This window comes from Paramisgurnus dabryanus, chromosome 21, assembly GCF_030506205.2.
Source record: "Paramisgurnus dabryanus chromosome 21, PD_genome_1.1, whole genome shotgun sequence".
In the NCBI taxonomy this organism is placed as follows: Eukaryota; Metazoa; Chordata; class Actinopteri; order Cypriniformes; family Cobitidae; genus Paramisgurnus; species Paramisgurnus dabryanus.
The window spans coordinates 19,047,481-19,072,321 of record NC_133357.1 but is presented as its reverse complement, the minus strand read 5'-3'; the positions used below and the strand labels follow the sequence as shown (position 1 = coordinate 19,072,321).

The following is a 24,841-nucleotide window of genomic DNA, read 5'->3' as shown; positions in this document are numbered from 1 at the left end:
CCCCCTTGCCACCCCATAAATAATTTTCTAGATCCGCCCCTGAAGGTATGCGCAGCCATAAGGCTTGTTGCAGCTTGTGCAGACGGCTGCAGTAAGGGGAGGAGTGAAAAAAGTGCAGGCAAGCCGGACACTTCTTGAATCTCGCTGTGTTGTGGACTGCAAAAGTCAGCATCCATCAACACGCGCCTGGACAGCAGAGTTTCGTTTAGATGTATCCATGCAAATACGTGCTATCGAATAACTGAGGTGTGTTTCAACTATTTTGGGAATTGCGGGAATTCCCGATTCATGTGACGGACGGGTCGTTGAAATGATTTTCCGCTGACAGAAACAGAAACATACGAGGAAATATATACGCATATACTTTTTCTTATCCTTATTACTTTCATTATCGGGTAGAGAAGTGATTTTACATGACGAAGAGTAAGGTATGTCATATGTTTCAATGGTTTATGCTTTTAAGTCTAAGTCTTACTTTCGTATTGTTTTCAACCTAACGCTGTAGGTCCAGATCCACAGTGTGACCTAAAGCGTTGCAAGAAGAAGAATGGATCCTTCTGCAAGCAATCAAAATGATGTGTCTAAGAAGCTTGAATTCGGATCAGTTTCAGTAAGTTGACATTTTTTGTGTCACTGGAGATACATTAAACTTGACTCGGAAATAGGTCAGTGACTGAAATTGAAAACCATTTTTCGTTTATCCAATATTAGTGCCCACGTTTAAACTCAGCTGTGGTTGAAGAGATCTTACAGTATCTGCCTGCAGAGGATGTGGTATTAAAGTGTCGTTTAGTGTGTCGTGAATGGAAGGAGGTGGTGGACTCACCATCACACTGGATAAGGCGCTGTCGGAGAGAGGGGTTCGAGCTCCAACATGTGCCCAGACCTCCAGAGGACTGGTGTCGGTTTTACTTTTGGTTTAAGGAAAAACGTAAGTTAACTTACTAAAAAATCCCAGAGCTAAAGGTGAGCAACAGATCTGTAAAAAAGCATTATGATAGCTTAATAATCCTTAACATTTTTATTAAATTAAAATTTGAGAGGGGGTTCAGCGAAAAATCGTCAGCTGTCAGCAGGAAGTGGCAGACGCTGGCAGCAGGAAGTTGGTGCCACTTGCAACCAGGGGGCAGGGTTTCATATTTTATTGAAGCTTCCCCGGGCGCCGCCATTGCTTAGTGAACCCCCACCTGCTGTTAGCATCCCATTGACTCCCATTCATTTTGGCGTCACTTTGACAGCGAATAACTTTACATCTGAGGCGTTTAAAGACTCCATTTGTCCATTAATTATTTCTAAAGAAACACAAAAATGTATAATAGGCTCCATTACCATGTATCTTACGTTATGGCCCAGTAGAAGCAGTTTTTGTAAAAATATGCTAACGATTCATTGTGTCATAACCTGCGACTCTCTGTCGCACAGCAGAGAAATTACCATATGGACAGGAAGAGAAGCTCGCAGGCAATCTTTTACTGTCCATGAGGCAATCGGGTGGACGTGGAGGCATAAAGTCAAGGGAGCTTATTAATCAGACTACTTACCAAAATGTGCTCCTGTTCACCCTCGCCGTCTCTGCAAGATTCGGTGGGTGATTCAGATTTCGCGTGGCACGGCCATTAGAAGACTTACAATTGTCAGACAGGTTGCTCACGTGACAACCACGTCATTCAGCTCAGTTTGAGTCTGCGCAGTACGCTCGACCCCCAGGAAGTGCGGGCTTCTAATTGACTTCACTTGTCTCCGTTGGATCCAATGGGGTCGCTGTGTCCATTTCTTTTACTGTCTATGCTTGCAACAGACTGGCCGTTTCTCAATGTCAAGGAAGGATCCTCGGAAGCCAGAATTTCGAGGATGCAACGTCATCGACGTCCGTCGAAGGACTGTTCCAATGTAGAGGATCCTGAAATCACCCACAATCCTATGCGCGCAGCACACCTTTCTTTGACGCAATGACGTGCACTTGCTAGCCTGTTCCATTTATGTGTTCTCAGAATACTTAAGAGGAACATCCCCTAGCCTCCGAAGGAAGTGACTTGTGAGGACTAGTCCTGCCAAGGAAGTATCCTTGACATTGGGAAATGGCCGCAGTACCTGACACTAAAACCGGAAACCAGAGGAGGCTGTCAGCGGCAGCAAGACAAATAAATAATTATAATAATTTCTAATACTTATTTAAATAAGTATAAATGTCAGTATTATCTGATTAAAACTATTTATTGAATATAAACAAAGAAAAAGATAATTTGGCCAAACTTTAAATTCCAGCTGAATATTTATGTATAAATGCATATGCGTCTAAATCAATGTTTGTGTGAAATAATGAAAGATATGCACAAACACTAAAACCGGAATAAAGAGGAGGATGTCAGCGGCAGCAAGACAAATAATTATAATTTCTAATACTTATTTAAATAAGTATAAATGTCAGTATTTTCTGATTAAAAGGTTTATTGAATTTAAACAAAGAAAAAGATAATTTGGCCAAACGTTAAATTCCAGCTGAATATTTATGCGTCTAAATCAATGTTTGTGTGAAGTAATGAAAGATATGCACAAAAACACCTAGATAAATGAATTCATATTTATATGAGGCACTTAATACTAGATGTACTGTATATTGTATATTTATTATACAGGCTACCCAAACACGCCTAAATGACAAAGAGAGACAGGTCTCACCAATAACCTTTATTTTAAATCTTTTTATTTCTTCTTTTTTTTACATTAGTAACTCAAGAAACAGACATATTCACACGTTGTGTAATATGCAAATTATCCAAACTTTATAAGCCAAGTATTATAACCAATTTCATATGCAATCCTTCAGAACTTTAGAAACAGGTGTTGTTATTTTATACTCCAAGCGTTGCTTTAATGCAAAGTATTATTATCAAAGAGTTGAGAATATATATTATATTGTTTAATAAAAGACACATATACTGTTCAGGGTTTACCGCAGAAAAATTGTTAGTTAAGGTGGTAGGGTTGGGCGGATGGGCGGGGTCAAGGGCGTGGCAATCAAAGGGGCGGGGTGTATTTGTCATGATGAAAATTAAAATATTTTAATAAAATAAATAACTTTATATAATTATTTTTTAATCACTGAAATAAAACTTAATTTTAGAAAAATTATGTCAAAAAATTAACACATACTAGATTATTAATGAATTAAATATTTTTACCTCTAACGGGAATAGCTGCGTGATGAAGTGAAACTAAAGGGTTAATAAACACAAACTAAAGCAGATGTTGTAAAACGTCTGGCGAATGATGATAGATTGCGCAAAAATTGTAAAAACTGATTATTTCCCACTATTAATTACATTATCTTAAAGAAGTGTAACTACTGTAGCGTGTAAATAATGCACATAAATAAAGTGAGCAAGAGCGCTCAACAATTATATCTAATCAACAGGCACGTGAAACCCTAGCAGGTTGCTTAAACAACAAAATCACCAGCTAACTTACTTTAAAATTGCAAGAACCATAGACGAATACAATAACAGGCTTAAATAAACCCAAAACATAAGTCCACTTACAGTTCTCACAGACACGCATTTTATCAACTGGCTATCCTCCAGACAGTGACGGTCCAGACCACGTCTTTCTCATTTCGGCCGTGTGGCGCGTCCCCGCTCGCGGTGTGATCCGCGTACGCGCTATTCTCCGAGATTCACTTGACGTCCTTTTGTGCAGCAAATGTTTTTTTTTTTTTTTTTGGACGACGTAGTTAAGGCGGTAGGGTTTCCAAGCTTAGGCGGGCCACCTTAACTGAAAAATCCTTCGGGAAACCCTGCTGTTTTGTATTAAAAAGTTAATAAGTGTAGAAAGCTTTGGATACATGTTTTAGACAGATTTTGATTGATTGAATTGATTAAATACTTTATTGAACAACAATCAACATGAAGTGTTCAAAAGGATAAAAATAAAGCCCATAGGCTTATTTCCATTGTGGTCCTTTAAGATATAAAACATAAGAAATACAGTACCCTTTGGTGCATGATTTGCAGAAGAGATCTGAGACAAAGAAACTTCTTCATACATTAGGGGCGCTCCCTATTAGATGTCAGAAATCAGAATCACGAACAACAATCCTGGAGGTATTTTCAAGACTTTCAGAACAGAACTGATGTGTTATACAGAGTTATTCCTCCTGTAGCATCATGCACCACTCACTGCAAACCCCTGGATGGGTGTTTTCGGAGTAAAAGCCTTGCATCTCTCCTCGTTTTCCTCTTCCAACATAACCTAGAGGATTCATAAGAAAATGGACACATTAATACATAAATTACCTTAACAGTAGACAAGCATGCACAGACATATTCCCATTTCATTTTGCCATGAACCTAGCAGTGGTCACAATTTCATGCTTAATTTGCACACCTAAAACGAATTAGAATAAATTTAACATTGAAACTAAAATAGGCAAAGTTACACTGTCGTTTACTAAGATAACAGTTAAAATCAAACTTACATTCATTACTCCGATTACAAACTTACCGGTGCTCGATCAATCGCTGCCATTACTAAAGCATGCAATGGCTGCTGTCGTAGTTATATGTGATTGGTTGCGTTCACGTTGGTCGATATTGATTGGCTGTTAGCGACTGTCAGGTCCCTCCTACCTTCCGGCTGTCAATGGCAGCCACTTCCTGCTGCCAGTTTTTTATCTGAACCCCTACTGGCATTGTTATGGCTCTCTGTAATACTCGATTCTAATTGGTAAGTTGTGACATTTTCCTTGATAACAGCCGGTAAAACTGTTAAAGTCACAATGAAGTTGAAATTGAAAACTTACATTTTTAGAATATTGTTGTAATTTTTACAAATGACTTATCTGTGAGTTTCATTATAAAAAAATCATGTGCCCTTATCTTTAATCTTTACCTCCAGTCACGAGAAATGGTGGGAAGGCAGGGCCCAGGAAAAGATTACAGGGATTAGCAATAGCAACATGACGCAACTTCCAACAATCCAATACATTCTGTACGCCCTCCCTTTTTTGTTTTCAGAATACGTTAAAGAAGTTGTATGCGGATATGTTGGGCCGATCACGCTATATCATCGCATTCGGCCTGGAGAACGCAGGTGGGAGGAGCTTATGTGGCAAGTGGGAGGACCCAATTGCGTAAGTAGGAGGAGTTTACGCCGCAAATGGGACGGCAGTGAATGAGTATGGCAGGAAGTAGCGACAGTAATGAAAATAAACGATCAAATATTACGTTTCTCATCATGGTCTGATTTCTTACAGCTTTGGTATTATTGTGTGTGTCCAATACCACTCACTGTCAATGATGAAGTCACGTCTTTACACCTTTTACCATACTTAAAGTGATGGTGTTTTAAATTCATCAGGCTGTAGGCCTTATTCAAGCACATTTCTGAAGCTCCATATTCTACAATATCAAGTAAATGAACATATTAAAATGTGATGCAATTGGACTCAGTGAAGTGAATGTGTAAATACATGAAAAACATGTGCCTAATTAAAAAAAAGTTACCATCCATCTTTACTGCATAATTTTTTTAAATAGCAGACGAATGTTTTTCTGAACATGTTACACATATATTACATTTAAATTATTTTTTTCAATGAATAAAATCATGTACAAGTCACTCAGAATTTATTGCAAAAGTGTTTATTTTATTTTATTATTATATTTAGTCTTACTTTTTTGTTTTTGTAAGGAAACTATATCAGCTCATTAGAACTGACCTGCATGCAGTCAAAACTGCAAAATCGAGGGTGGAAGGTTTTTGAATAAATGCCCTGGAGCTCACCTCGCTTTCCCTTCCCAGCATAACCTGGTGGATACACAAGAAGCACAATAAGAACTAGGGTTAATAGTTGACAGTGAACATTTACAAACATTAAGAATAATTTCCCCGCTCTATAGGTCCATGCCATGCAAGTGAATGGTGTCCAGAACTTTTAAACTCCAAGGGATGACATAAGTAAATTAGATTTTTAGTTTTCCTAGACTTACAACTAGTTTATTCATCAACAATTTACACACACAGTACCAGGTGTGCAGCATTTGTACTCAAACACACACTCCAAACAAGTGGAGATTGAGTACATCTTCCAGAAGAGCTGTTTGTAGTGAGACAACTTATTTTTCTAACATTTAACATTATCAATGATGTTCTTGTTATGCATTTTATTTTTTAATGTCAATATTTACTTTCTAGCCATAAGAAGTGTGCCTGATTCTTGAACTTGTCATCCCCAAATATGTCCCTGAACCTTGAGCAAGCCAATGACAGGGTCATGTAGGCAGCATCTTCTTCTTGAAGAACAACTTAAAGAAGTATATTCTTTAGCAACGCTCCTAATAACTGAAAAGTTAGCACAGGCCGTTAAAAATTTTTAAAAAGCACATTATATAACATTCAACTACCTTGAAGATGAAGCATGATGGAGGTTCATCTTCTTTTAACAGCTCATCCTTAAAGAAAAATATAAGTGGATTAAAATTGTTCTACGATACACATTTTAAATCATCATTGCAATTGATTATGCTTACCTTGCTAAAAAGCATAATATATGTATTTTGTTTTATATCAAAGTTCTTACTTTCATATGCAAGTTCAGTTTTTTTCTTCCCATAGGTTTCAGAGAGTGCAGAGCATTCTTCTTCTTCTGAAAGAGAATTAGATTTTAAAAAAGTCATAAAATTATCCATTAATTTTTAATTTGACAAAAAATATCAGCAAAATATAAAAAGCTGACAATACCAGCTACAACAGCTCATTTTCTCTTTCTCCCATTTCTTCCACAATTTGATTGTCATGCAACAAAAACAAATGAAGTAAGAACACTTTCTCTACCCTTATTATTTATTAATACATCAAGAGTAAAAACAGCATACAAACGCCATTATAAAATGTTCTTCTTCAGAACTTATAATGCTTTTTTACAAAACTTAAAACTGTACAGCTGCAGCAAGCTTACCCCTTCATTTCAACGGCATGCTGACATGTGAAAGCGGTTTTCTTCTTTGTTTTCTGATCGATTGCAACAAAACTTACACATTAAACAAATGTTAACCAACTGTGGAGCATAAACCAATAGCTGCTACAACACAGGTGATACTAAATAAACCAATCAAAATCCTCTGGAAGTTTGTACAGCCCACTTACTGCTAAAGCTCCACCCACTTGCTGCTAACCCACCCATTTGCAGCTGGCTCCGACCACCATTTATAGACCCCTTCAAGGTTTGTAAACATTGAATGACTATCGGGTGTGCGCGCAGCATGGGGTCAAACTGTTCATACAATCGAGGCTTTAAAATTTAATCTAACAGGGCTGAAAAATGATGACTTACCTCAAATGAAGTGAGCACTACAATCACAAGCCTCTTTGATATTTGTATTGTTCCAGTCTGCACGTTAATAGCTTGCAGCCGCAGATGTTGTATTTTTTGTTTTTGAGATTCTGCATGAATCGCGAAAACTTAACGGAAGACCTGGTGCGATTTTCAAAGCCCACGACGTAAGTAGGCTTTTTTACGATACCGAATAACATGCAACTCAATCTGCTGTAATTACTTTTCTGACCCCGACATGCGCAGTGGGAACCGCCTGTGACGTGAACCATGAAGGGGTCTATTAGTGATGGGATTTAATGCTGAGTCCCAATTTGCCTACTTATACTACGACCTAAAAGTATGTAATGTTTTTGTGAGGAAAACGTACATAGTTTTGAGTGTGTAGCAAAAGAGTATGCACGTTCTGGGACATACTTCGATGACATCATGCAACGTGAACGAAAACGTGGTTGCGTAGTTACGCACACCACGACTGTTAACAATATTTCATTCATTCTTATAACTTATGTCCAATATAATTTTCTTTATTATTCCCATCTTTTTTCTCATTGTTTTTTTCCACAATACATTTTACAATGTGTTCTACCAAGTTGAGGAGTGAAGCAGGGCGTCATTGTAGAACCAAACACAGGTCGTTTGTGAGGCGGCTGGTTCTGACGGTCATGTGCAATGTGTGTAAAGAAAGCTACTTATTTTAAAGTCAAAATATTTACATTTTATAGTATATCTATTGTTTATAACGTATTTTATTCTTAATTTTATACTTATGTATATAACTCCAAAATACCCCTATGAAAATTAACCATGCTTTTACTATAGTAAAAGTGTAGTAACCATGTTTCTTTGGTTGGACTAATAAAGTTAACATTTGTACAGCCACAGTATTACTACAAATAAGTCAGTGGTTAAGCTCCTTCCTCCCGCACGCAATGGGTTTGTGGGCAATGTTAGCCGTTAGAGTGTGGCCCTGTCCCAAATGGCGCACTTCATGTGGACTTTCGGTCTCGTGGTCTTAAATTGCGCGTGCTCATTTTTACGCTTTGAAGTGTGCTCATCAGCGCCTCCTTTGCCCCACTTGATGCGGTCTTAGCGAAGCCCGCACTGCAGCAGGCTTCGCGCACTTTACCACCCCGAAGTCCTTGCGAAAGTCCAAACAGACAATCATACAACGAAAGGGAGGAGTTCACACTGACGGGGATACTCATTTCAACATACTACGATTTGGGAAGTACTAATTCTAGTTTCGCATACTATTTAGGAGGGATAGTATGCGAATTGGGGCTCAGCATATGGCTCTTTGAGGGGATCCGGATCTTGGCGATCCGTTCCTTTCAAAGAGCCGTTCAAAAGAACATCTCTTTTGGCTCTTTTTAAATTTAGTCCGTTTTAAGAAGCCAGCTTGGGGGCATCTCAGTTTATCCTGGAAAAATCACTAGGAGGAATGATGAGGTGAGATTTGTAGTAAAATAATTAAAACTTAGATATCACACACCAATATGAGTTTAAATTATTCTGAAATATTGATTACCTCATTTGTCATGTGTGGACTATATTCCATAGGGTTGCACAACATCCATCACTATTTTGGATTTACCTTTAGTACAAAGTGTGTATATGTGTAAAGCTACGTTGACTTATGTTATTCATACAATACCTACTCACAAATAAACATCAAAAACAAAGCCGGCTGCAATGAATTTCTGTGCAAAACAGCTTTTACTACAAACACTTCCACAAATTAGAATAAATAAAATGGAAATGTCTACATACAGTCCACTATTACTGTAAACTTTGCAAATAGGACATCAGCCCCTTCAAGTCTTAAATGAACAATAGCAAAGTGGGCTGCACTAGGAAAAAATAATGACAGAAAGAACGGCTCCCCTCCAGCCACGACTCGGCTCCCATCGTTCATGTTTATGAGCCATTCAAAAGAATCGGTTCGTTCGCGAACGTCACAACTCTATCCCTCACACGCAAGATTTTACTCCTTCTGGATTTATACGTCCCCCTGCCTAGTGAAAGGACGATCCATGAGCATGACAACCAACAAATCCAGAAGCAGGAAGGGCTTCGCCAATCCTGTCACACATGTAACTAGCTCCTTTACTTAGGTTGTTCTACAGTTTTAACGGATTTTCGAAACAGTTATGACGTAATGAAGCCTCGTTTGCTAAAATCACGTGACTTGGGCCAGTTTGAAACACGCTCCGAACCACTGATTCGAAACAAATGATTCATAAATGTTTCGAAGCCTCATGAAGCAGTACTTCGACAACGACCATCACTATCTGGCACGCCCACTTTTTCTCGACACAAGCTCCGAAGCCTCGCTCGCTTCAAATCTAACATCACTACAATGGTAGGTGTATTTAATTTTTTTTTAAAATAAAGGGCCGTTCACATTATAACGATAGCTATAACGATAACTATATTAGCTTCCATTATAACGATAACTTTATGCTAATTCGCTCACCCGGACACTCGCGAAAAACTTGCCTTTAATCACATTAACTTTTATTGGATATTTCTTGTAATAAAAAACTTTTGCAATTGTTTACATGTCACTGAATATGTAAATATGCTGTTCTTGTTGCATTTACACAGCGGGTAACCAGCAGATGTCCTCAGTCTACAGTGAATTTAGTTGGGCGTAGTCAGTGTGGTAGGAAAGAATGTGAATTTCACAAAGAAAATAGGAAAGCCTACCTGAGGTAATTTTATGTTATAGACCTCTGCATTGAGCTTTTCCACTGTCATTCAAGTGCGCGTGCAATTGAAGTTCAAATAGATTTGATTGGCTGTCAATGTTCATCAGGTGGGGGAAAATCGCCCAGAAAGCGATCAACGATATCGTTCGTTGTACCGTTATAGTTATGATGTGAACTCCGCCTTTGTCTTGAATATAAAACTATAGTTTTTATTGTTATCTTTATAATGTGAACGGCCCTTAATAAGTTTATGGTGCTGTCGACACAGAAGTTAAGACGAGTTACTTCGGATTATCTTGTAAATACTTTCCTTTTGTCTTCTTTGAATGTGGAAAAGCAAATATTAGTTTCTAAAACAAATAAAAGCTACATTGATGTTTTAAATGCTATTTTTAATTAGCATTGAATTTACCCAGAACTTTATTTCAGACCATCTTTGTCTGTCTGTCTGTGCAGTTTAAGTACGCACATTTGCAGCCATCTGTTCCAGTAGCTGTGGTTAAGGAGATCTTACTGAATCTGCCTGCAGAGGAGGTGGTATTAAAGTGTCGTTTAGTATGTCGTGAATGGAAGATGTTGGTGGACTCACAGTCACACTGGAGAGGGCGCTGTCGGAGAGAGGGGATCGAGCCTCATAATACATCACGAGCCCCAGCTGACTGGCAGCGTTTTTACTTTCTGAGAAAGAAACAACGTAACTTGCTTAAGAATCCAAAAGCTGAAGGTGATTTACTGTTTATCTTTCCATCCCCATCCATCCTACGTGAATTTAGAAGCCAGTCATATCACATCTTTAAAGAAGATTCATATTTTTCAATGACCCACATAAAAATACATTATTTTGTATACAGTGTTTCAGCAGCAACAACACATAAACAGCAACTTCCGGTATTTTATAGTACATTTATAGTATGTGGAATGGCTCAAAAACATTATAGTGCTTCAAAATTTACTTACAGTTTAGTAGTATGTGCTGTAGTTTTTTTCTTAAATCTGGTTAGATTAGATAGAGATTGTTGGTACATGTTCCAGTTCTCATGGTGCTAAAAATACATTTTAAGCTTAAACATTACAACAAAGATTCCTTAGTCAAAAGCATAAAGTCCAAGTGATATAGACCAGAAGGTGTGAGATCCACAAAACTAAAAAAAATATATAAACAAGAACTATTAAAAAATCCTTTCTAATGTTTTGGGATAACTGAACTGTATGCTGTATTTAAATCGCTAAGATGCAGTTGCTTTTATTCAAAGAAAAAAAACTTTTACATTTTGTCTAAATATAAAATATATAAAAGTAGATATCTGCATCTGGCAAAAAAACGTTTTGTTTGTTTTTAATAGAGAAATTAAATGGATGGGAGATTGTACACAACGGTGGAGACGGTTGGGCAGAAGAGGGATCCAGAGTACCACTTTTTGAAAACACAGTCACCAAATGCTTTATAACCTCTTACATGTGCGTCAGTTTGATGCATCTATTATACAATTTTAAACCTCTATTACAGTTTAATTGAAATGTAGTTGATCTTAAATTCTGATTATCTTAAACTCAGACCATCTTTATGTACACAAATCACCTATATATTTTGTCCTCAGGTTATGTTTAAAGCAACAAATTATTGACCTTAAGAAAGAAGGTTACAGTCCTGCTATAATGGATCAATGGCAACCAAATATTAAAATATCAGATTGGTGAGTATTAAACTTTTTTTAAAAATATATTTTAAGTGAACCTTAATTATTGATCTGTCATTTAGATTCAGGTGAAAACCAGCTTTTACCATAACATGAAAGCTGAATTTGCAAATTAGCACATGTACTTCTGTTTGGTCTGTACAGGTATACACCACGCTGTGATTGTGGCTGTTACTATAAAATCTTTGTGAGGTTGCTTGGTCAGAATAAAGAAGAGCTCCGAACTTTTCATGATAAAGTTGTCTTTCCTCAGTGGAATGATGAGCAATGGTGTCACGTAAGTAGAATAACAAGAAATGAGAAGATTATTTTAGATCAAGTCTTATTAATGTTAACAGTATTTCTGATGTTTCTGTGTGTTTTTTCCAGATGACACACGTTCTTAAGAATTATGGACCTGGAGTACGTTTTATTCAATTTATTCATGGAGGAAAAGATACACAATACTGGAAGGGCTGGTATGGAATACGGCTAACTAACAGTAGTGTTGAGATCTGTCTAGAAGATGGGTCATAGCATTTTTCAGTCTGCCTGTTTACATTTTTTTAACCAAAGATAAATAATCCATATAGTATACATTGTAGTTGCCTTATGTATTACATCATGCAATGCAGTTTTATGATATGCATCATATAGAATATACAGTAAAATAACATAAAAGTCAAAAACAAATCTAGAATTAGCACTTTCAAATGGAGTCAAGTGACAAGAAATAAATTTATAAGATGGTAGATTTGTGATGCCATTTTGTGTTGTATTTTTATGGCAAAATTAAAATCTGTTTTGATTGTGATCATTGTTTTTACAGTATAAATGGGGACATTTAACAAGATGTTTTAGCTCAAAATACTGTATACGTAATTTTCATTATAACATGTTAAAATTGCCACTTTGTAGGTGTGCGCAAAAATGTGCTGTTTTGGGGAGGGTCCTTTTAAATCCAAATGATCTGATCTCTGCACTAAATGGCAGTGCTGTGGTTGGATAGTGCAGATTAAGGGGCGGTAAGAGGGGGGGGGGGCAAATTTCAATGACCTAATTTTTCACATGCAGAGAATGTTTTCACATTTTCAAGGTTGATAGAGGCACTAGGGACCGAAGTATAGCATGAAAACATGGAAAAGGATTACACTTGATGCCACTTAAATATTGTAGTTATGTATGTTTGCCATTTGATTTTATAGTAATTAAAAATAAATTATAGAAATTTATGTTTTACTTAATTTTTGTCTACAAAACTTTGTTTTTAAGTGTTTTTTTGCTCGTAATCATAGAAAAAAAAACATTTTAGTGCCATATAGCACTAGTGAAGCACCTGTGTAGAACCATATAGTGCATATGTGGTGCTATATGGCCCCTGTATGGTTTTTCATAAGGTGCTTCACCGGTGCTAAAAAACACTTTTAGTGCTATTTAGCACCGTTTATTTTTAGAGTGTATGGCTGACAAAGATTGATCTCACAACTTAGTGAGAGCCAGATGACATTAAATTTACAGCTTTTATTGCAAAGAGGATCAGAGAACATTTGCTTTCAATTTTTGTTTCCTTTCTTGAAGATAACTGGTTTATTTAAAAGGATTTAAGTAAGTGTGGGTTGACCTCTTGATCCACACTCCAGTCCAGATGGTGGCGGTAATGCTCCAAAAAGCTGGTTGCAATCCGCCATTCAAAATCATAAGAAGAAGAAGAGTGTATGGCTGCGCATACCTATCAGCATACCGTGAGAGCGTCAGTGTGGTGTGGTGTGGTGTGGTGTGCAGCTTACTGACTCATCGACACGCGTTTTGATATTTTATAGTCGTAGATGTATCCAGTAAAACAAGTGATATCGAATAACTGGAGCGTGTTTCAGAGTGTTTTGGGAATTGCGGGAAATCTGATTCATGTGACGGACGGGTCGTTTAAACGATTATTGGCGTGTATTCTATTTTAGAGAAACGGAAACAGGAACATGCGAGGGTATAGGCCTACGCATATATTTTTTCACATCTTATTTAGCTACTTTCATTATCGGGTAGAGAACTGATTATTACATGACGAAGAAGAAGAAGGTATGTGTCATTATTTATGTTTCATACTTTAAAATCAAAGTTTAAGTTAACGTCGTCGGGTTGTTTTCAACCTAAAGCTGTAACGTTGCTCCAGATCCACAGTGTGACAACCTAATGTTTGCGAAAAGAAGAATGGATTCTGCAAGCAATCAAAATTATGTATCTACCAAGCTTGAATTTGGATCAGTTGCCGTAAGTTTACATTTTGGTGTCACTGAGTTTTTACATTAAACATGACTCGGAAATGGGTCATATTGACTGAAACTGAAAATCAATTTTTGTTTCTCTATTATTAGTGCCCACGTTTAAACTCAGCTGTGGTTGAGGAGATCTTACAGTATCTGCCTGCAGAGGATGTGGTATTAAAGTGTCGTTTAGTATGTCGTGAATGGAGGGAGCTGGTGGACTCACAGTCACACTGGAAAGAGCGCTGTCGGAGAGAGGGGATCGAGCCCTGCGATGCGTCCAGACCTCCAGCGGACTGGTGTCCGTTTTACTTTCTGTCTAAGAAAAGACGTAACTTACTAAAAAATACCAGAGCTGAAGGTGAGCCACAGAACTGTTACGATTACATTATGATAGCTTGATAATCCTTAACTTTTTTTTTAATTTACAACACATTTACTATAACATTTGTTACATGGCTATCTGTAAAGTCACAATGAAATTTAAATTATAAACTTACATTTTTTGCAATATTGTTGTATTTTTTTTTTTTTTTACAAATGACTTATATGTGAGCTTCATTATTATATAAGATGATCACTTCTTCTGTTTCATTGTGACTTTAACACACCTTTCTTCCGGGAACTGCAAGTTAGATAACATTTGTTAAATAAGTTAAGTTGCTAAGTTGTTAAATAAACTCCGTTAGGGATATACTCTATTCCTTATTTAATAACAATGGTTAAGTGCCATTGTCTTTAATGTTAAAATGAATTACTTAAAAACTCAATACTTGAGTCCCCTTGAAAGTTTATTGTGGCCTCCTATAGGGCCCTGGCCACCGGGTTGAAAAAAAACCCACTGCTTTAAAGTACTGCTGTAGGGATATATTCCCAACTGGTAAAATCAAACAATGTCCTTCATGCTGGTATTTTTATTAGATAAATTCAAAGGATGGATCATTGTAGAGAATGGTGGAGACCGCTGGAAAATAGAAAAAAAATTTGCAGCCCTTCCAAATGACAACAATGAGAAATGCTTCGCCACCTCTTATGAGTAAGTTATGTTTCTGATGCTTCAGAAATTTCAGTGTAATTTCCAAACTTGACCTGTCTGTAATCTTTGTTCTCAGGTTATGTTTAAAGCAACAGCTGATTAATTTAAAAAAAGAGGGTTACAGTCCTGCTTTCATGGATCATCTGCAACCTGACATCAAAATATCAGACTGGTAAGTCATTTGCAGAATGATGAAAAATCACTTTTCAAACAGGAATACATATAAAACAATGCTTGCAGGTCTCTTATGCTAGGCTAAGCAGTATAATTAGAGTTTTTGCAGAATTGAGCATGCTTAAATTTCAAAGAGTTATCTATCCACATACTTTGGAGTAAAATGGATGTGGTCAATTTTTTTTACAGAAAACTTTTTTCCATAACTGATATATTTTGTAAAATAAATTTTATGATGCAGTTTTGGACCCACCGGCCCCAGAGTTTAAGAGGTTTTAAGTCTCTGTTATCCCACACAACAATTTTCAATTCTATTCAGTATTTTATTCAAACCTTTGCAGACAATTTCAGTTTTAGTTGTCTTAGTAAATTTAGATTGGACTTTGAAAATGTCCTACTGGAAGTTTTTTATTTCTGCCTCTCTTTTTGCATACTTTTCCATACCAATCTATTTGCATATTGAATTATAATTACTTTCTTGCAAATAAAAAAAATATTGCTAGGAAGACCAAAGCCTTATCATAACTCTAAAACTAGTATTTCTTTCAGTCTGGTGTGTATTGTTGTTTGGTGCAGGTACGCCCCACGCTGGGATTGCGGGTGTTATTATGAGATCTGTGTAGAGCTGCTAAATCATAAAAAGAAACCCATCAGTGTCTTTCAGCCTGAAAAAGTTTTCTTTGAACAGTGGAATGATCAACAATGGTGTCAAGTGAGTTTAATCGTAATGTTTAAATTATTGAATTATTTTTAAATAATAAATGTACTAAATTCTATTACTTACAAAGCATACTGTCCAATCATCCTCCACTGAACTATTTATTAAAGGTGGTGTGTGTAAATTCTAGTGCTGAGATTGTGAATTGCAACCAACAGCTCATCGCTAAATTTCAGAACGCATACGGTAGCCTCCACAGGACAAACATGTCGTCTTCTAAGAAAATGTAGTGACGAAATTCGCTCTGTAGAGCAGTTTGTCTGTTTAGGGCTACTGTAGAAACATGAAGACGACTTGCGTGTAAGGAGACACGCATTGTATGTAGATAAACACTATTCTAAGGTAATAAAAAATATAAGGTTCGTTATATTACACCAATGATAATATAGTTATGTATATTATATTGCATTTCTGTCAAGAGATCTTTCTAAAAGGTCCACACTGCACCTTTTAAAGGTAGAATAAGTGATTTATGAGAAAAGCAGTTGAAAATATAAATCATTTTAAAACAATTATTAGAAAATTTGGTAGATGTTAATTCTGTGTTACTGACCAAAAATATTGTTTGCACGTAGTCGTGGCTCTGTAAATAGCCAAAAGAAACAACGTGGATCAGACTGATCTAAAAAACAACACAACACTCACTTAGGCAATTAGCAATAAGGGCCGGTCACACTGGACTTTTCATCCAATTGACTTCCATTCATACGCATGTAAATGAGTCAGACCTAGTGTTGTATGAATCCTGATCCATCCGGATCATTAACCTGGATCCTCTTACTGACCTGTGAGTGATGGGTCTGTGGTCCCCACTAACACAAATCTATTTTGTCCTACACCTGCTGCTAAAACTGTTGCATGTATTAAAATTAAAACATTTGCATCACTCACTACATTCCTTTTAACCTGTACAATCTCATACCTACATATCCCAGCTAATCTGCTTAGTTTTTAGCAAGCCAGAAGTCCCTTAACTTCTACACATAATTAGCTGTTTGCCTCTAAAATGGACTTGGATTCAGCTGCTTAGATCAGCACAACTTCCTGCAGACAGAGCCGGAAAGATAGCAGATCAGTATCACGGATCCACAGACCTATCCAGCATGAATAAATCAGGGGATTTTCACCTGAGTGAATTCGTGATCCACAGACCCATATTCACTAATTTAACAGTAGTGAAGTGGATCAAACATGACTGACTCGTCCTGGGATGTCAATAATTATGAGGTTATATTCGCCATAATTCTTTTATGTCAAGTGGCATATAATATAGAGCTATTTTGGATGAAGGCATTATTTGGATATTCCATTTGTATAGTGAGTAACTCAGAAAGACTCGAGTCTGTAAACTGACTAAAGTGTGACATCTCGGAAACGCAAGCTCATATGACTATATTTCGTATCATGTGAAGCGTTGTGACCAGTACAAAACCGGTATGTCACTGCGCGACATTTCTGTCTACTGAAAAACACAAATGGACAAAGCCAAAGATCATATTGGTGAGCTGCTCAACGTCAAACACTCGTGTGATCAAAGTCTAGTGTGACTGCAGCTATAGGGTCTGGACTAATGATGAAGGAGGAAAGAGAGTGAACAAGCCGAAGGATCTGATTATATGTGCCAAAGATGCAAAGGTTATTTAAAATCTTACCTTTATTCTCACTGGTTTCATTTCAGATGACACACGTCTTTAAGAATTATGGACCTGGAGTTCGGTTTATCCGTTTTACTCATGGGGGACAGGATACACAGTTCTGGGCAGGCTGGTATGGAATACGGGTTATAAACAGTAGTGTAGAGATCTGTCCAGCTGCTGAGAGATAAACATTGTTTTATTATATAATATTTTTTAGGGTCACTAATGGACAGCATGAAAGTTTGTACTGATATGAAGAATATACTGTATGCATCATATGCTTCTTTTATGTATGTATATACATCAAAATGTTACAATTTCTATAACAAGTAATTTTATAACTTGTTGTTTATTTTTATAAAAACTCTGACATAACTATGACACATAAGTTTCACTATTTGTTATTTTTAGAGCATTTAGCGTTTAGAGCAGGGACTTTTGACCTGACTAATGCTATGTTAAGTGTTTCCGTTCCACTGTTTGATACTTGAAGGTCAAAAACTATTTCAAACACTTGTCATTTGCTTGTTTTCGGCATCTAAAACTGCAAGTCCTTGTGCACGATAAACTCTAGTAAACTTGCTATATGTGAGGTTGATCCTTCTCTCAGCTGCTTGTTTCTTAACACAAATGTGATGCAATCATGTGCTGATTCATGTCTTTCTCTTGAAGTTACTTACAAAAAAAAAACATATACCACCACGGAAGAACCATTTTTGGTTCCCCAAACAAACATTAAGTCAAAGGTTTCTAATAGGAGCATTTCTTTTTTTTTACCTCTAATCCTGGTCCTGGAGTACTCTCTTCCAGAAAGTTTTAGATGTCTCCTTATTTAAAACACCTGATTCAACTCATCAACCTGGATGGTTAACATGTCTCCTTAACAAGCTGATAAGTTGAATGAGGTTTTAAATAAGGAGACATCTAAAAAACTTTCTGGGAGAGGATACTCGAGGACCAAAATTGGGAAACACTGATTTAAAGAATCCTTTTACTACAAAAAAAAAACATTGTTATTCAGATGTTAAAGATGGAACCGTTCAGCCATAAATGGTTCTCCAATGTCATTGTGTAGCACGTTTATTTTAATGAGGTTTCTAATGGTTGCATTGGCTCAAAATTATTAAGTGGGCCCCTTTATGTTTAAGAAATACCAAAGATATGAAGTCTGACTACATAGGGCACACTTTGCTTAAGCATATGGTTGGACATTTCATAAATAAATAAATAATTTGGCCTATATCTGCTTTTCTTGTGTTTTTTAATAGCTTGTTTTGTGTTTGGCCTCACATACAAACATTGGCTGGGGAGAGATGGACTGAAAACTATTTTTATTTCTTTGTTAGTGCACAAGTTTACACTCAGCTGTGGTTGAGGAGATTTTGCTGGTGGTACTGAAGTGTCGTTTAGTTACAGTGTTTGCAAGACACAGGCTATGTCCACAAATTTGTGTAGGTTAAATCTGTTGACTCTGTTGACTGTAGTATGTGCATACTACTGTCTGTAGTATGCACATGTACTGCAATTGCACATGTTGGGGTTGTAATTCACAACTACACAAGCCCCTTAAAGGTGCCGTTTTTGTGATTCTATTTTTCAAACTTTAGTTAGTGTGTAATGTTGCTGTTAGAGCATAAGTAATACCTGCAAAATTATAAAGCATACAATATGGCAAACAATATATTTTCTTAGAATTCACTTTTCGAGGACTGCAGAGAATGGCTGGTTTGGACAACATCCCTCTACTTCCCAGTTAGGTGACGACAATATTATGAATTTTTGAACATTTCCACGCTCACACGCCACACATCCATTGTCTTCACATGCTCATGCCCACCATTAAGATCCCTGTAGTGTTTAATAAAACTCATGAAATAATTGCCAATAGCCTAACTGTAAATACTGTACAACGCCAATCTCTATCTTGTCAGCGCCTGTCAATGTCAAAAATGGGATGGCCAATCAAAGAAGGTAGAGTTACTGTTTACAAAAGCTGAGCAATCACAAATCATAACTTTATGCTTCTCCTCTTTCTCAGTGGATAAACTGAATCAAATCTGCAGTTATATAAAAGAAAGAGCACTTAGTTTGCAGCACTTCAACCTCGGGGCACAGTAATATTGATGGAAGTTTGAGCGAGGGGTGGGGGGAGTAGTCAGGACTGATGATGTAACTGTGTGCTCAGGTTGAAGTGCTGCAAACTAAGTGCTCTCCCACCATACAATATAGTTCCACCATGCTTACTCGTGTAACTACTCATGTAACAGTCTTTAAATAGGGCAACATGGAAGTGTTTCGTGGCTTCTAAATACATCCATGTTTGGATCCTAAGGAATGAATGGGGCTAGGCTAAATGCTGACACATTCACGATACGCTGTACAAAGATGATGTGCACCCATTGAAAAAGATAGGTATTAGGGATGCACCGATACCATTTTTTTGGAATACGAGTACGAGTACTTGCATTTCAGTACTTGCCGATACCGAGTACTTAATAGAAAATATGATTTAAATTTACAGGTAACAGCTTTAATCACATAATTTAACAAAAAAACAAAGGACTAGTTTTCCAGTTTGTTGTAAACTCTGCCAACAACACAAGTGGCATTAACCCCTTACACGCCGCTCAAACATAGACATTTCTCAGACCGTGGTATCGATTCCAGGTATCGGGGGACTTTTAACGAGTACGAGTACTTTTGAAAATGCGGTATCGAGGCCGATACCAGTATCGGTATCGGTGCACCCCTAATAGGTATGTATTAATTCGTCTAAGTTAAGGTTAGAACATAGTAAAATATTGAAAAATGGTGGTGTTTTCCTTTAAATTGCACTAAATGTATAAACATGGAGGTAGTGTCCATGACATCACCCATAGGTGTGTGAAGAGCTTTTTGAAAGCCTGCTGTTGCCCTCTTGGATAACCGAAAATGGGTAAAGAGGCGGGACGTTGGTGAAGCTGAAGTAGCTGGTTGCCGAAACTACGCCTGCCTAGCTCGGAGGTAGTGACAGCAGTGGCAGTTCACCTGTCACTCAAGTGGCCACGCCCTTAATTATGCAGAACTTTAATATAATTTAAATGGATGAGTTAAAAAATGCACCCCCCTCACAGTTGTCATGAAGGGCAAAATGAGGTATATAGACCAAAAGCACTTTTTGTACCAGGCTGCAAACACATTAATTTCTGCTGTAAATTTGGGCATTTTAACATGGGGTCTATGGGTCTTTTTTACAGTCTATCTATTGAATTGAGTCCCACTCCCAGCCTCTAGCGGCCAGTCGATGAATTGCCGTTTAAGTCACTTCCGATCAGAATGTTGCCCCTTGGAATAGATTTATCCAGGAAATCACGTGCTATCGAAGAACTGGACTGAGTGTGCTTCATCTGATTTGGCAATTGCGGGAGCCCTGGTTCATGTAATCACAACGCACAGGTCAGCTGTCAAGTCGTTGAAATGTTTATCCGCTGACATTACAGTTTAATAGAAACATACGAGGGTATAAATACGCATATATTTTTTCACATCCTTATTACTTTAAAATACGGGTAGAAAAGTGATTTTTACATGGCTAAGCGTAAGGTATGTCGTATGTGCCATTATTTATGCTTCAGTGGTTGATAACGTTACTTTAACGTCAAAGTTACTTCCGTGTTGTTTTTAACCAGTAGGTCCAGATCCACAGTGTGACAACAACCAAATGTTTGCAAAAATGGGTCTTTCTGCAAGCGATCAAAATTATGTGTCTATAAATGAGCTTGGACTCGGTTCAAATGCAGTAAGATGACATTATTTGGTGTCGTTAAACTTAACCCGGAAATGGGTCATTATAGATCAAGGACTGAAACTGAAAACCAATCGTTGTTTTCTATTAGTGCCCAGGATTAAACTCAGCTGTGGTTGAGGAGATCTTACTGAATCTGCCTGCAGAGGATGTGGTATTAAAGTGTCGTTTAGTGTGTCGTGAATGGAAAGAGCTGGTGGACACACAGTCACACTGGAAAGAGCGCTGTCGGAAAGAGGGGTTCAAGCCCTGCGATGCGTCCAGACCTCCAGCGGACTGGCGTCTCTTTTACTTTCTGTCTAAGAAAAGACGTAACTTACTAAAAAATCCCAGAGCTGAAGGTGAGCCACAGACCTTTATATATATATATGACAGCATTATGTTGATAATTCTTAATTTTTTCTCTTTTCTTTGGAGGTTCTGCACTTAGGTATATAGGGTATGCATTGACATCACTTTTCCACGTGACCACCCCGGAACTTGCCCTGTTGAGTGGCAAACGTTCAACAAAATTGCTGGTTTTCATAGCGGGTGCTGCGAACATGCCAGTAAAACTGACTATTATCAGCTTAAATTGAATTTAGTTGGACTTGATAGCAGAGGTGGACAATACTTAGTTACATTTCCCAAGCATCTGTGCTTTATTAGGTTGTTTGTATTGGGGAAAAACATTACTTCACTACATTCTAAAGCACAGAATCATACTGTGTATTCTTTAATATTGCATATTAAAATGTATTTAATACCTAATTACATTAAAATTGTGTACTTTTACTTGAGTAAAAGTATATTTATGTACTTAAATATTAAATGTAAAACACAAACGTATTATTTATGAAATGTAATAGAGTAAAAAGTATGATTATATGCTTTGGAATGTATGTTTTCCAAAGAGAAACACGGATAAAATACAAATATTTGAAAAAAATATGTTTAAGTAGAAAGTAAAACCTCTGCTTGATAGTGACCCTAGCAACTTGTTAACCCATCTGTGGACGTTGGAATGAACGATCAATTTACTTCTCCTTTCTGTGTTTTTTGGCAGTCTGTAAAACAATAGCTCAGAATTCTTGTAAATCTGTTAGTACAGTCTATCACACAACAGCTTTTTCCCATTTCAACGCGTTTTCACCGTGTTTTCGTCGATGTCATGCTGTACTCAAATGCTGCCGCGCTGTCTTTTGCCACTCAGTGGGCGTAACCGCAGTCCCTCTTGCCGACGGTGACGTCATGTGCATACCCTCTATTAAGTCTTAAGCAAGTCTTAAGGCAGGCAATGCTCACTCAATTTGGGATTGACACCACATTTACTTTATTACACATCACAAAACATTAAGTAAGGGATAATGTAGAGGCAGCCGGTAGTTATCGGGAAATAAGCCCTGACAGTGTGATCAGGACCCGACGCGAAGCGGAGGGTCTTGTATCACACTGAAGGGGCTTATTTCCCGATAACTACCGGCTGACTCTACATTATCCCGCTTATTACACGGCTACTTGTCACATAAGAAAAAAAACTGGACATGAATATGAATTTGAAACATTTTATTGGCATATTTGTTTTAAATTAACATTTTTATCCTTCCGCGAAACTTTGCACAGATGCATAAAATGATCGTAATACCTTATTAAGATCCTGCTTCATACTTGTCTGTCTCCATTTTTTCTCTTTTAGCCAGTCTTTGAGAAGTTTTAATGCCCATTCTGTATTTTTTTGTGTGTTGGCTTCGTAGCTGTCATGCTCTATTTTGTCAAGTTCAGTCTCAGTAAGCTCTCTGTGTCTTGTCGTGGTTGTCCAGTGTTTGTCACAAGATGGCGCCAAACAAACAGTAATCTTTATTGGCGCGGAGCGATCTTACTCGTAAAAGTAGTACCGGCTAAGCGTTATTATTTTGGAGCGGTTATTATTCGAAAATAACGAACCTGCAAATGTCTCAACTGACCAATCAGAATCAAGCATTCCAGAGAGCCGTGTAATAACTAAACTAAAGTTATTACACTGCTTTCTGGAATACTCGATTCCCAATGGGAATATAACCCCCCAATTTTCAGATTCATCAGTTACACCCCCCCCCCAAATATTTTTACATGAAAATCAAAGTAGATCAAATGAAAAATATGTGTATACTTCAATATATAATGTCCTTCATGCTGGTATTTTTGTTAGATGAATTAAATGGATGGATCATTGTACAGAATGGTGGAGACTGCTGGAAAATAGAAGAGGTTTTTAAAGCACTTCCAAATGACAACAATGACAAATGCTTTGCCACCTCTTATGGGTAAGTTATGTTTCTGATCCTTCTGACATTTTTAAACTGATGTTGAATTTTCAGTTTAAACTGAATCAAGCTCATCTGTAATCTGTGTTCTTAGGTTATGTTTAAAGCAACAGCTGATTAATCTGAAAGAAGAGGGTTACAGTCCTGCTTTCATGGATCAAATGCAACCTGATATCAAAATATCAGACTGGTAAGTCATTTGCTGTACAAGAGTTACTTGAGATAATTTATCAGTTTTCAAACAGAAATACATCTATAATATTGCTTGCAAGCAAAGCCCCCTTTTAAGTCTGTGTGATCCCCAAATAATTATTTTGCTATTCAGTATATTGTTGTTTGGTGCAGGTATGCCCCACGCTGGGATTGCGGGTGTCATTATGAGATTTGTGTAGAGCTGCTTAATCAGAAAAAGAAACCCATCAGTGTCTTTCAGCCTGAAAACGTTTTCTTTGAACAGTGGAATGATCAACAATGGTGTCAAGTGAGTTTAATCGTAATGTTTATTATTAATTATTTATGTAGTCCTTTTTAAATAATAAATGTACTAAACTCTATTATTTACAAAACATAATTCCAATCATCCTCAAATTAACTATAACTAAAGGTAGAGTAAGTGATTTATGGGATATGTTGTTGAAAATGTAAATTAAGTTTTAGAATGTTTCATGTCATACATTTTCTTACTTTCTTATTTTCATACATAAGCGGGGGGCGCACTCCAAAAAAGTTTGAGAATCACTGTTCTAGAAAGCTAGAATAACAAATGAGAACAAAAAATTGTATTAACTAAAATGAATAAAGATATATTGCTCATATTAGTTTATGTTATACTATTAGACTTTATTGTAAACCTTTTTTGTATAACTCTCACTGCTTTAATTTCAGATGACACACGTCTTTAAGAATTATGGACCTGGAGTTCGGTTTATTCGTTTTACTCATGGGGGACAGGATACACAGTTCTGGGCAGGCTGGTATGGAATACGGGTTATAAACAGTAGTGTAGAGATCTGTCCAGCTGCTGAGAAATAAATGTTGTTTTATTCCCACTGCATTATAAAAGTCATTTACTCAGAATGTAACAATGCAACTGCCTTAAAGTATGTAATGATAAAAAGGATAGGCCTATAGACGGTTTCAGCAGCAACAGCATAAACAAACGGCTTTTGTGGACTAAACGTAACTTATGGTAGGCTTCCACATAAAATCAAGAACAACAGAGTCCTTTTATT

General features: G+C 37.1%; 2 protein-coding genes and 1 pseudogene across 7 annotated transcripts; all 3 read left to right on the top strand.

The window, feature by feature from the left end:
- The first annotated feature begins 79 nt into the window (after positions 1–79).
- Positions 80–5,827, top strand: LOC135775713 (F-box only protein 2-like). 4 transcript variants are annotated; one of them, XM_065286141.1, is made up of 5 exons: positions 80–246; positions 506–610; positions 712–931; positions 5,013–5,128; positions 5,252–5,623. In XM_065286141.1, exons 2-5 carry the CDS (start codon positions 548–550, stop codon positions 5,333–5,335), a joined length of 483 nt encoding a protein of 160 aa, XP_065142213.1. In that variant the 5' UTR covers positions 80–246; positions 506–547; the 3' UTR covers positions 5,336–5,623. The 4 variants fall into 4 exon arrangements, with proteins under 4 accessions (XP_065142213.1, XP_065142217.1, XP_065142216.1 ...); XM_065286145.2 differs by lacking the exon at positions 5,252–5,623 and adding an exon at positions 5,689–5,827 and having other exon boundaries at positions 81–246; XM_065286142.1 differs by lacking the exon at positions 80–246 and adding an exon at positions 253–428.
- A 3,661-nt stretch (positions 5,828–9,488) lies between these two features.
- Positions 9,489–12,952, top strand: LOC135775709 (F-box only protein 6-like). Of its 3 annotated transcripts, XM_073813030.1 has the most exons (7): positions 9,622–9,695; positions 9,941–10,047; positions 10,501–10,768; positions 11,388–11,502; positions 11,643–11,738; positions 11,886–12,018; positions 12,111–12,952. In XM_073813030.1, exons 3-7 carry the CDS (start codon positions 10,618–10,620, stop codon positions 12,255–12,257), a joined length of 642 nt encoding a protein of 213 aa, XP_073669131.1. In that variant the 5' UTR covers positions 9,622–9,695; positions 9,941–10,047; positions 10,501–10,617; the 3' UTR covers positions 12,258–12,952. The 3 variants fall into 3 exon arrangements, with proteins under 3 accessions (XP_065142206.1, XP_065142207.1, XP_073669131.1); XM_065286134.2 differs by lacking the exon at positions 9,941–10,047 and having other exon boundaries at positions 9,489–9,695; positions 10,474–10,768; XM_065286135.2 differs by lacking the exon at positions 9,941–10,047 and having other exon boundaries at positions 9,544–9,695.
- Positions 12,953–13,446: 494 nt separating this feature from the next.
- Positions 13,447–24,641, top strand: LOC135775146 (uncharacterized; annotated as a pseudogene).
- The last annotated feature ends 200 nt before the right edge of the window (positions 24,642–24,841 follow it).

Coding starts and splice junctions, on each gene's coding strand:
- LOC135775713 (XM_065286141.1), top strand. CDS start 548: ATGGATCCTTCTGCAAGCAATCAAAATGATGTGTCTAAGAAGCTTGAA. Junction 932..5,012: donor CTTTTGGTTTAAGGAAAAAC/GTAAGTTAACTT, acceptor TTTTGTTTTCAG/AATACGTTAAAGAAGTTGTA. Junction 5,129..5,251: donor AAGTGGGAGGACCCAATTGC/GTAAGTAGGAGG, acceptor GATTTCTTACAG/CTTTGGTATTATTGTGTGTG.
- LOC135775709 (XM_065286134.2), top strand. Junction 10,769..11,387: donor TAAGAATCCAAAAGCTGAAG/GTGATTTACTGT, acceptor TGTTTTTAATAG/AGAAATTAAATGGATGGGAG. Junction 11,503..11,642: donor TGCTTTATAACCTCTTACAT/GTGCGTCAGTTT, acceptor TTTTGTCCTCAG/GTTATGTTTAAAGCAACAAA.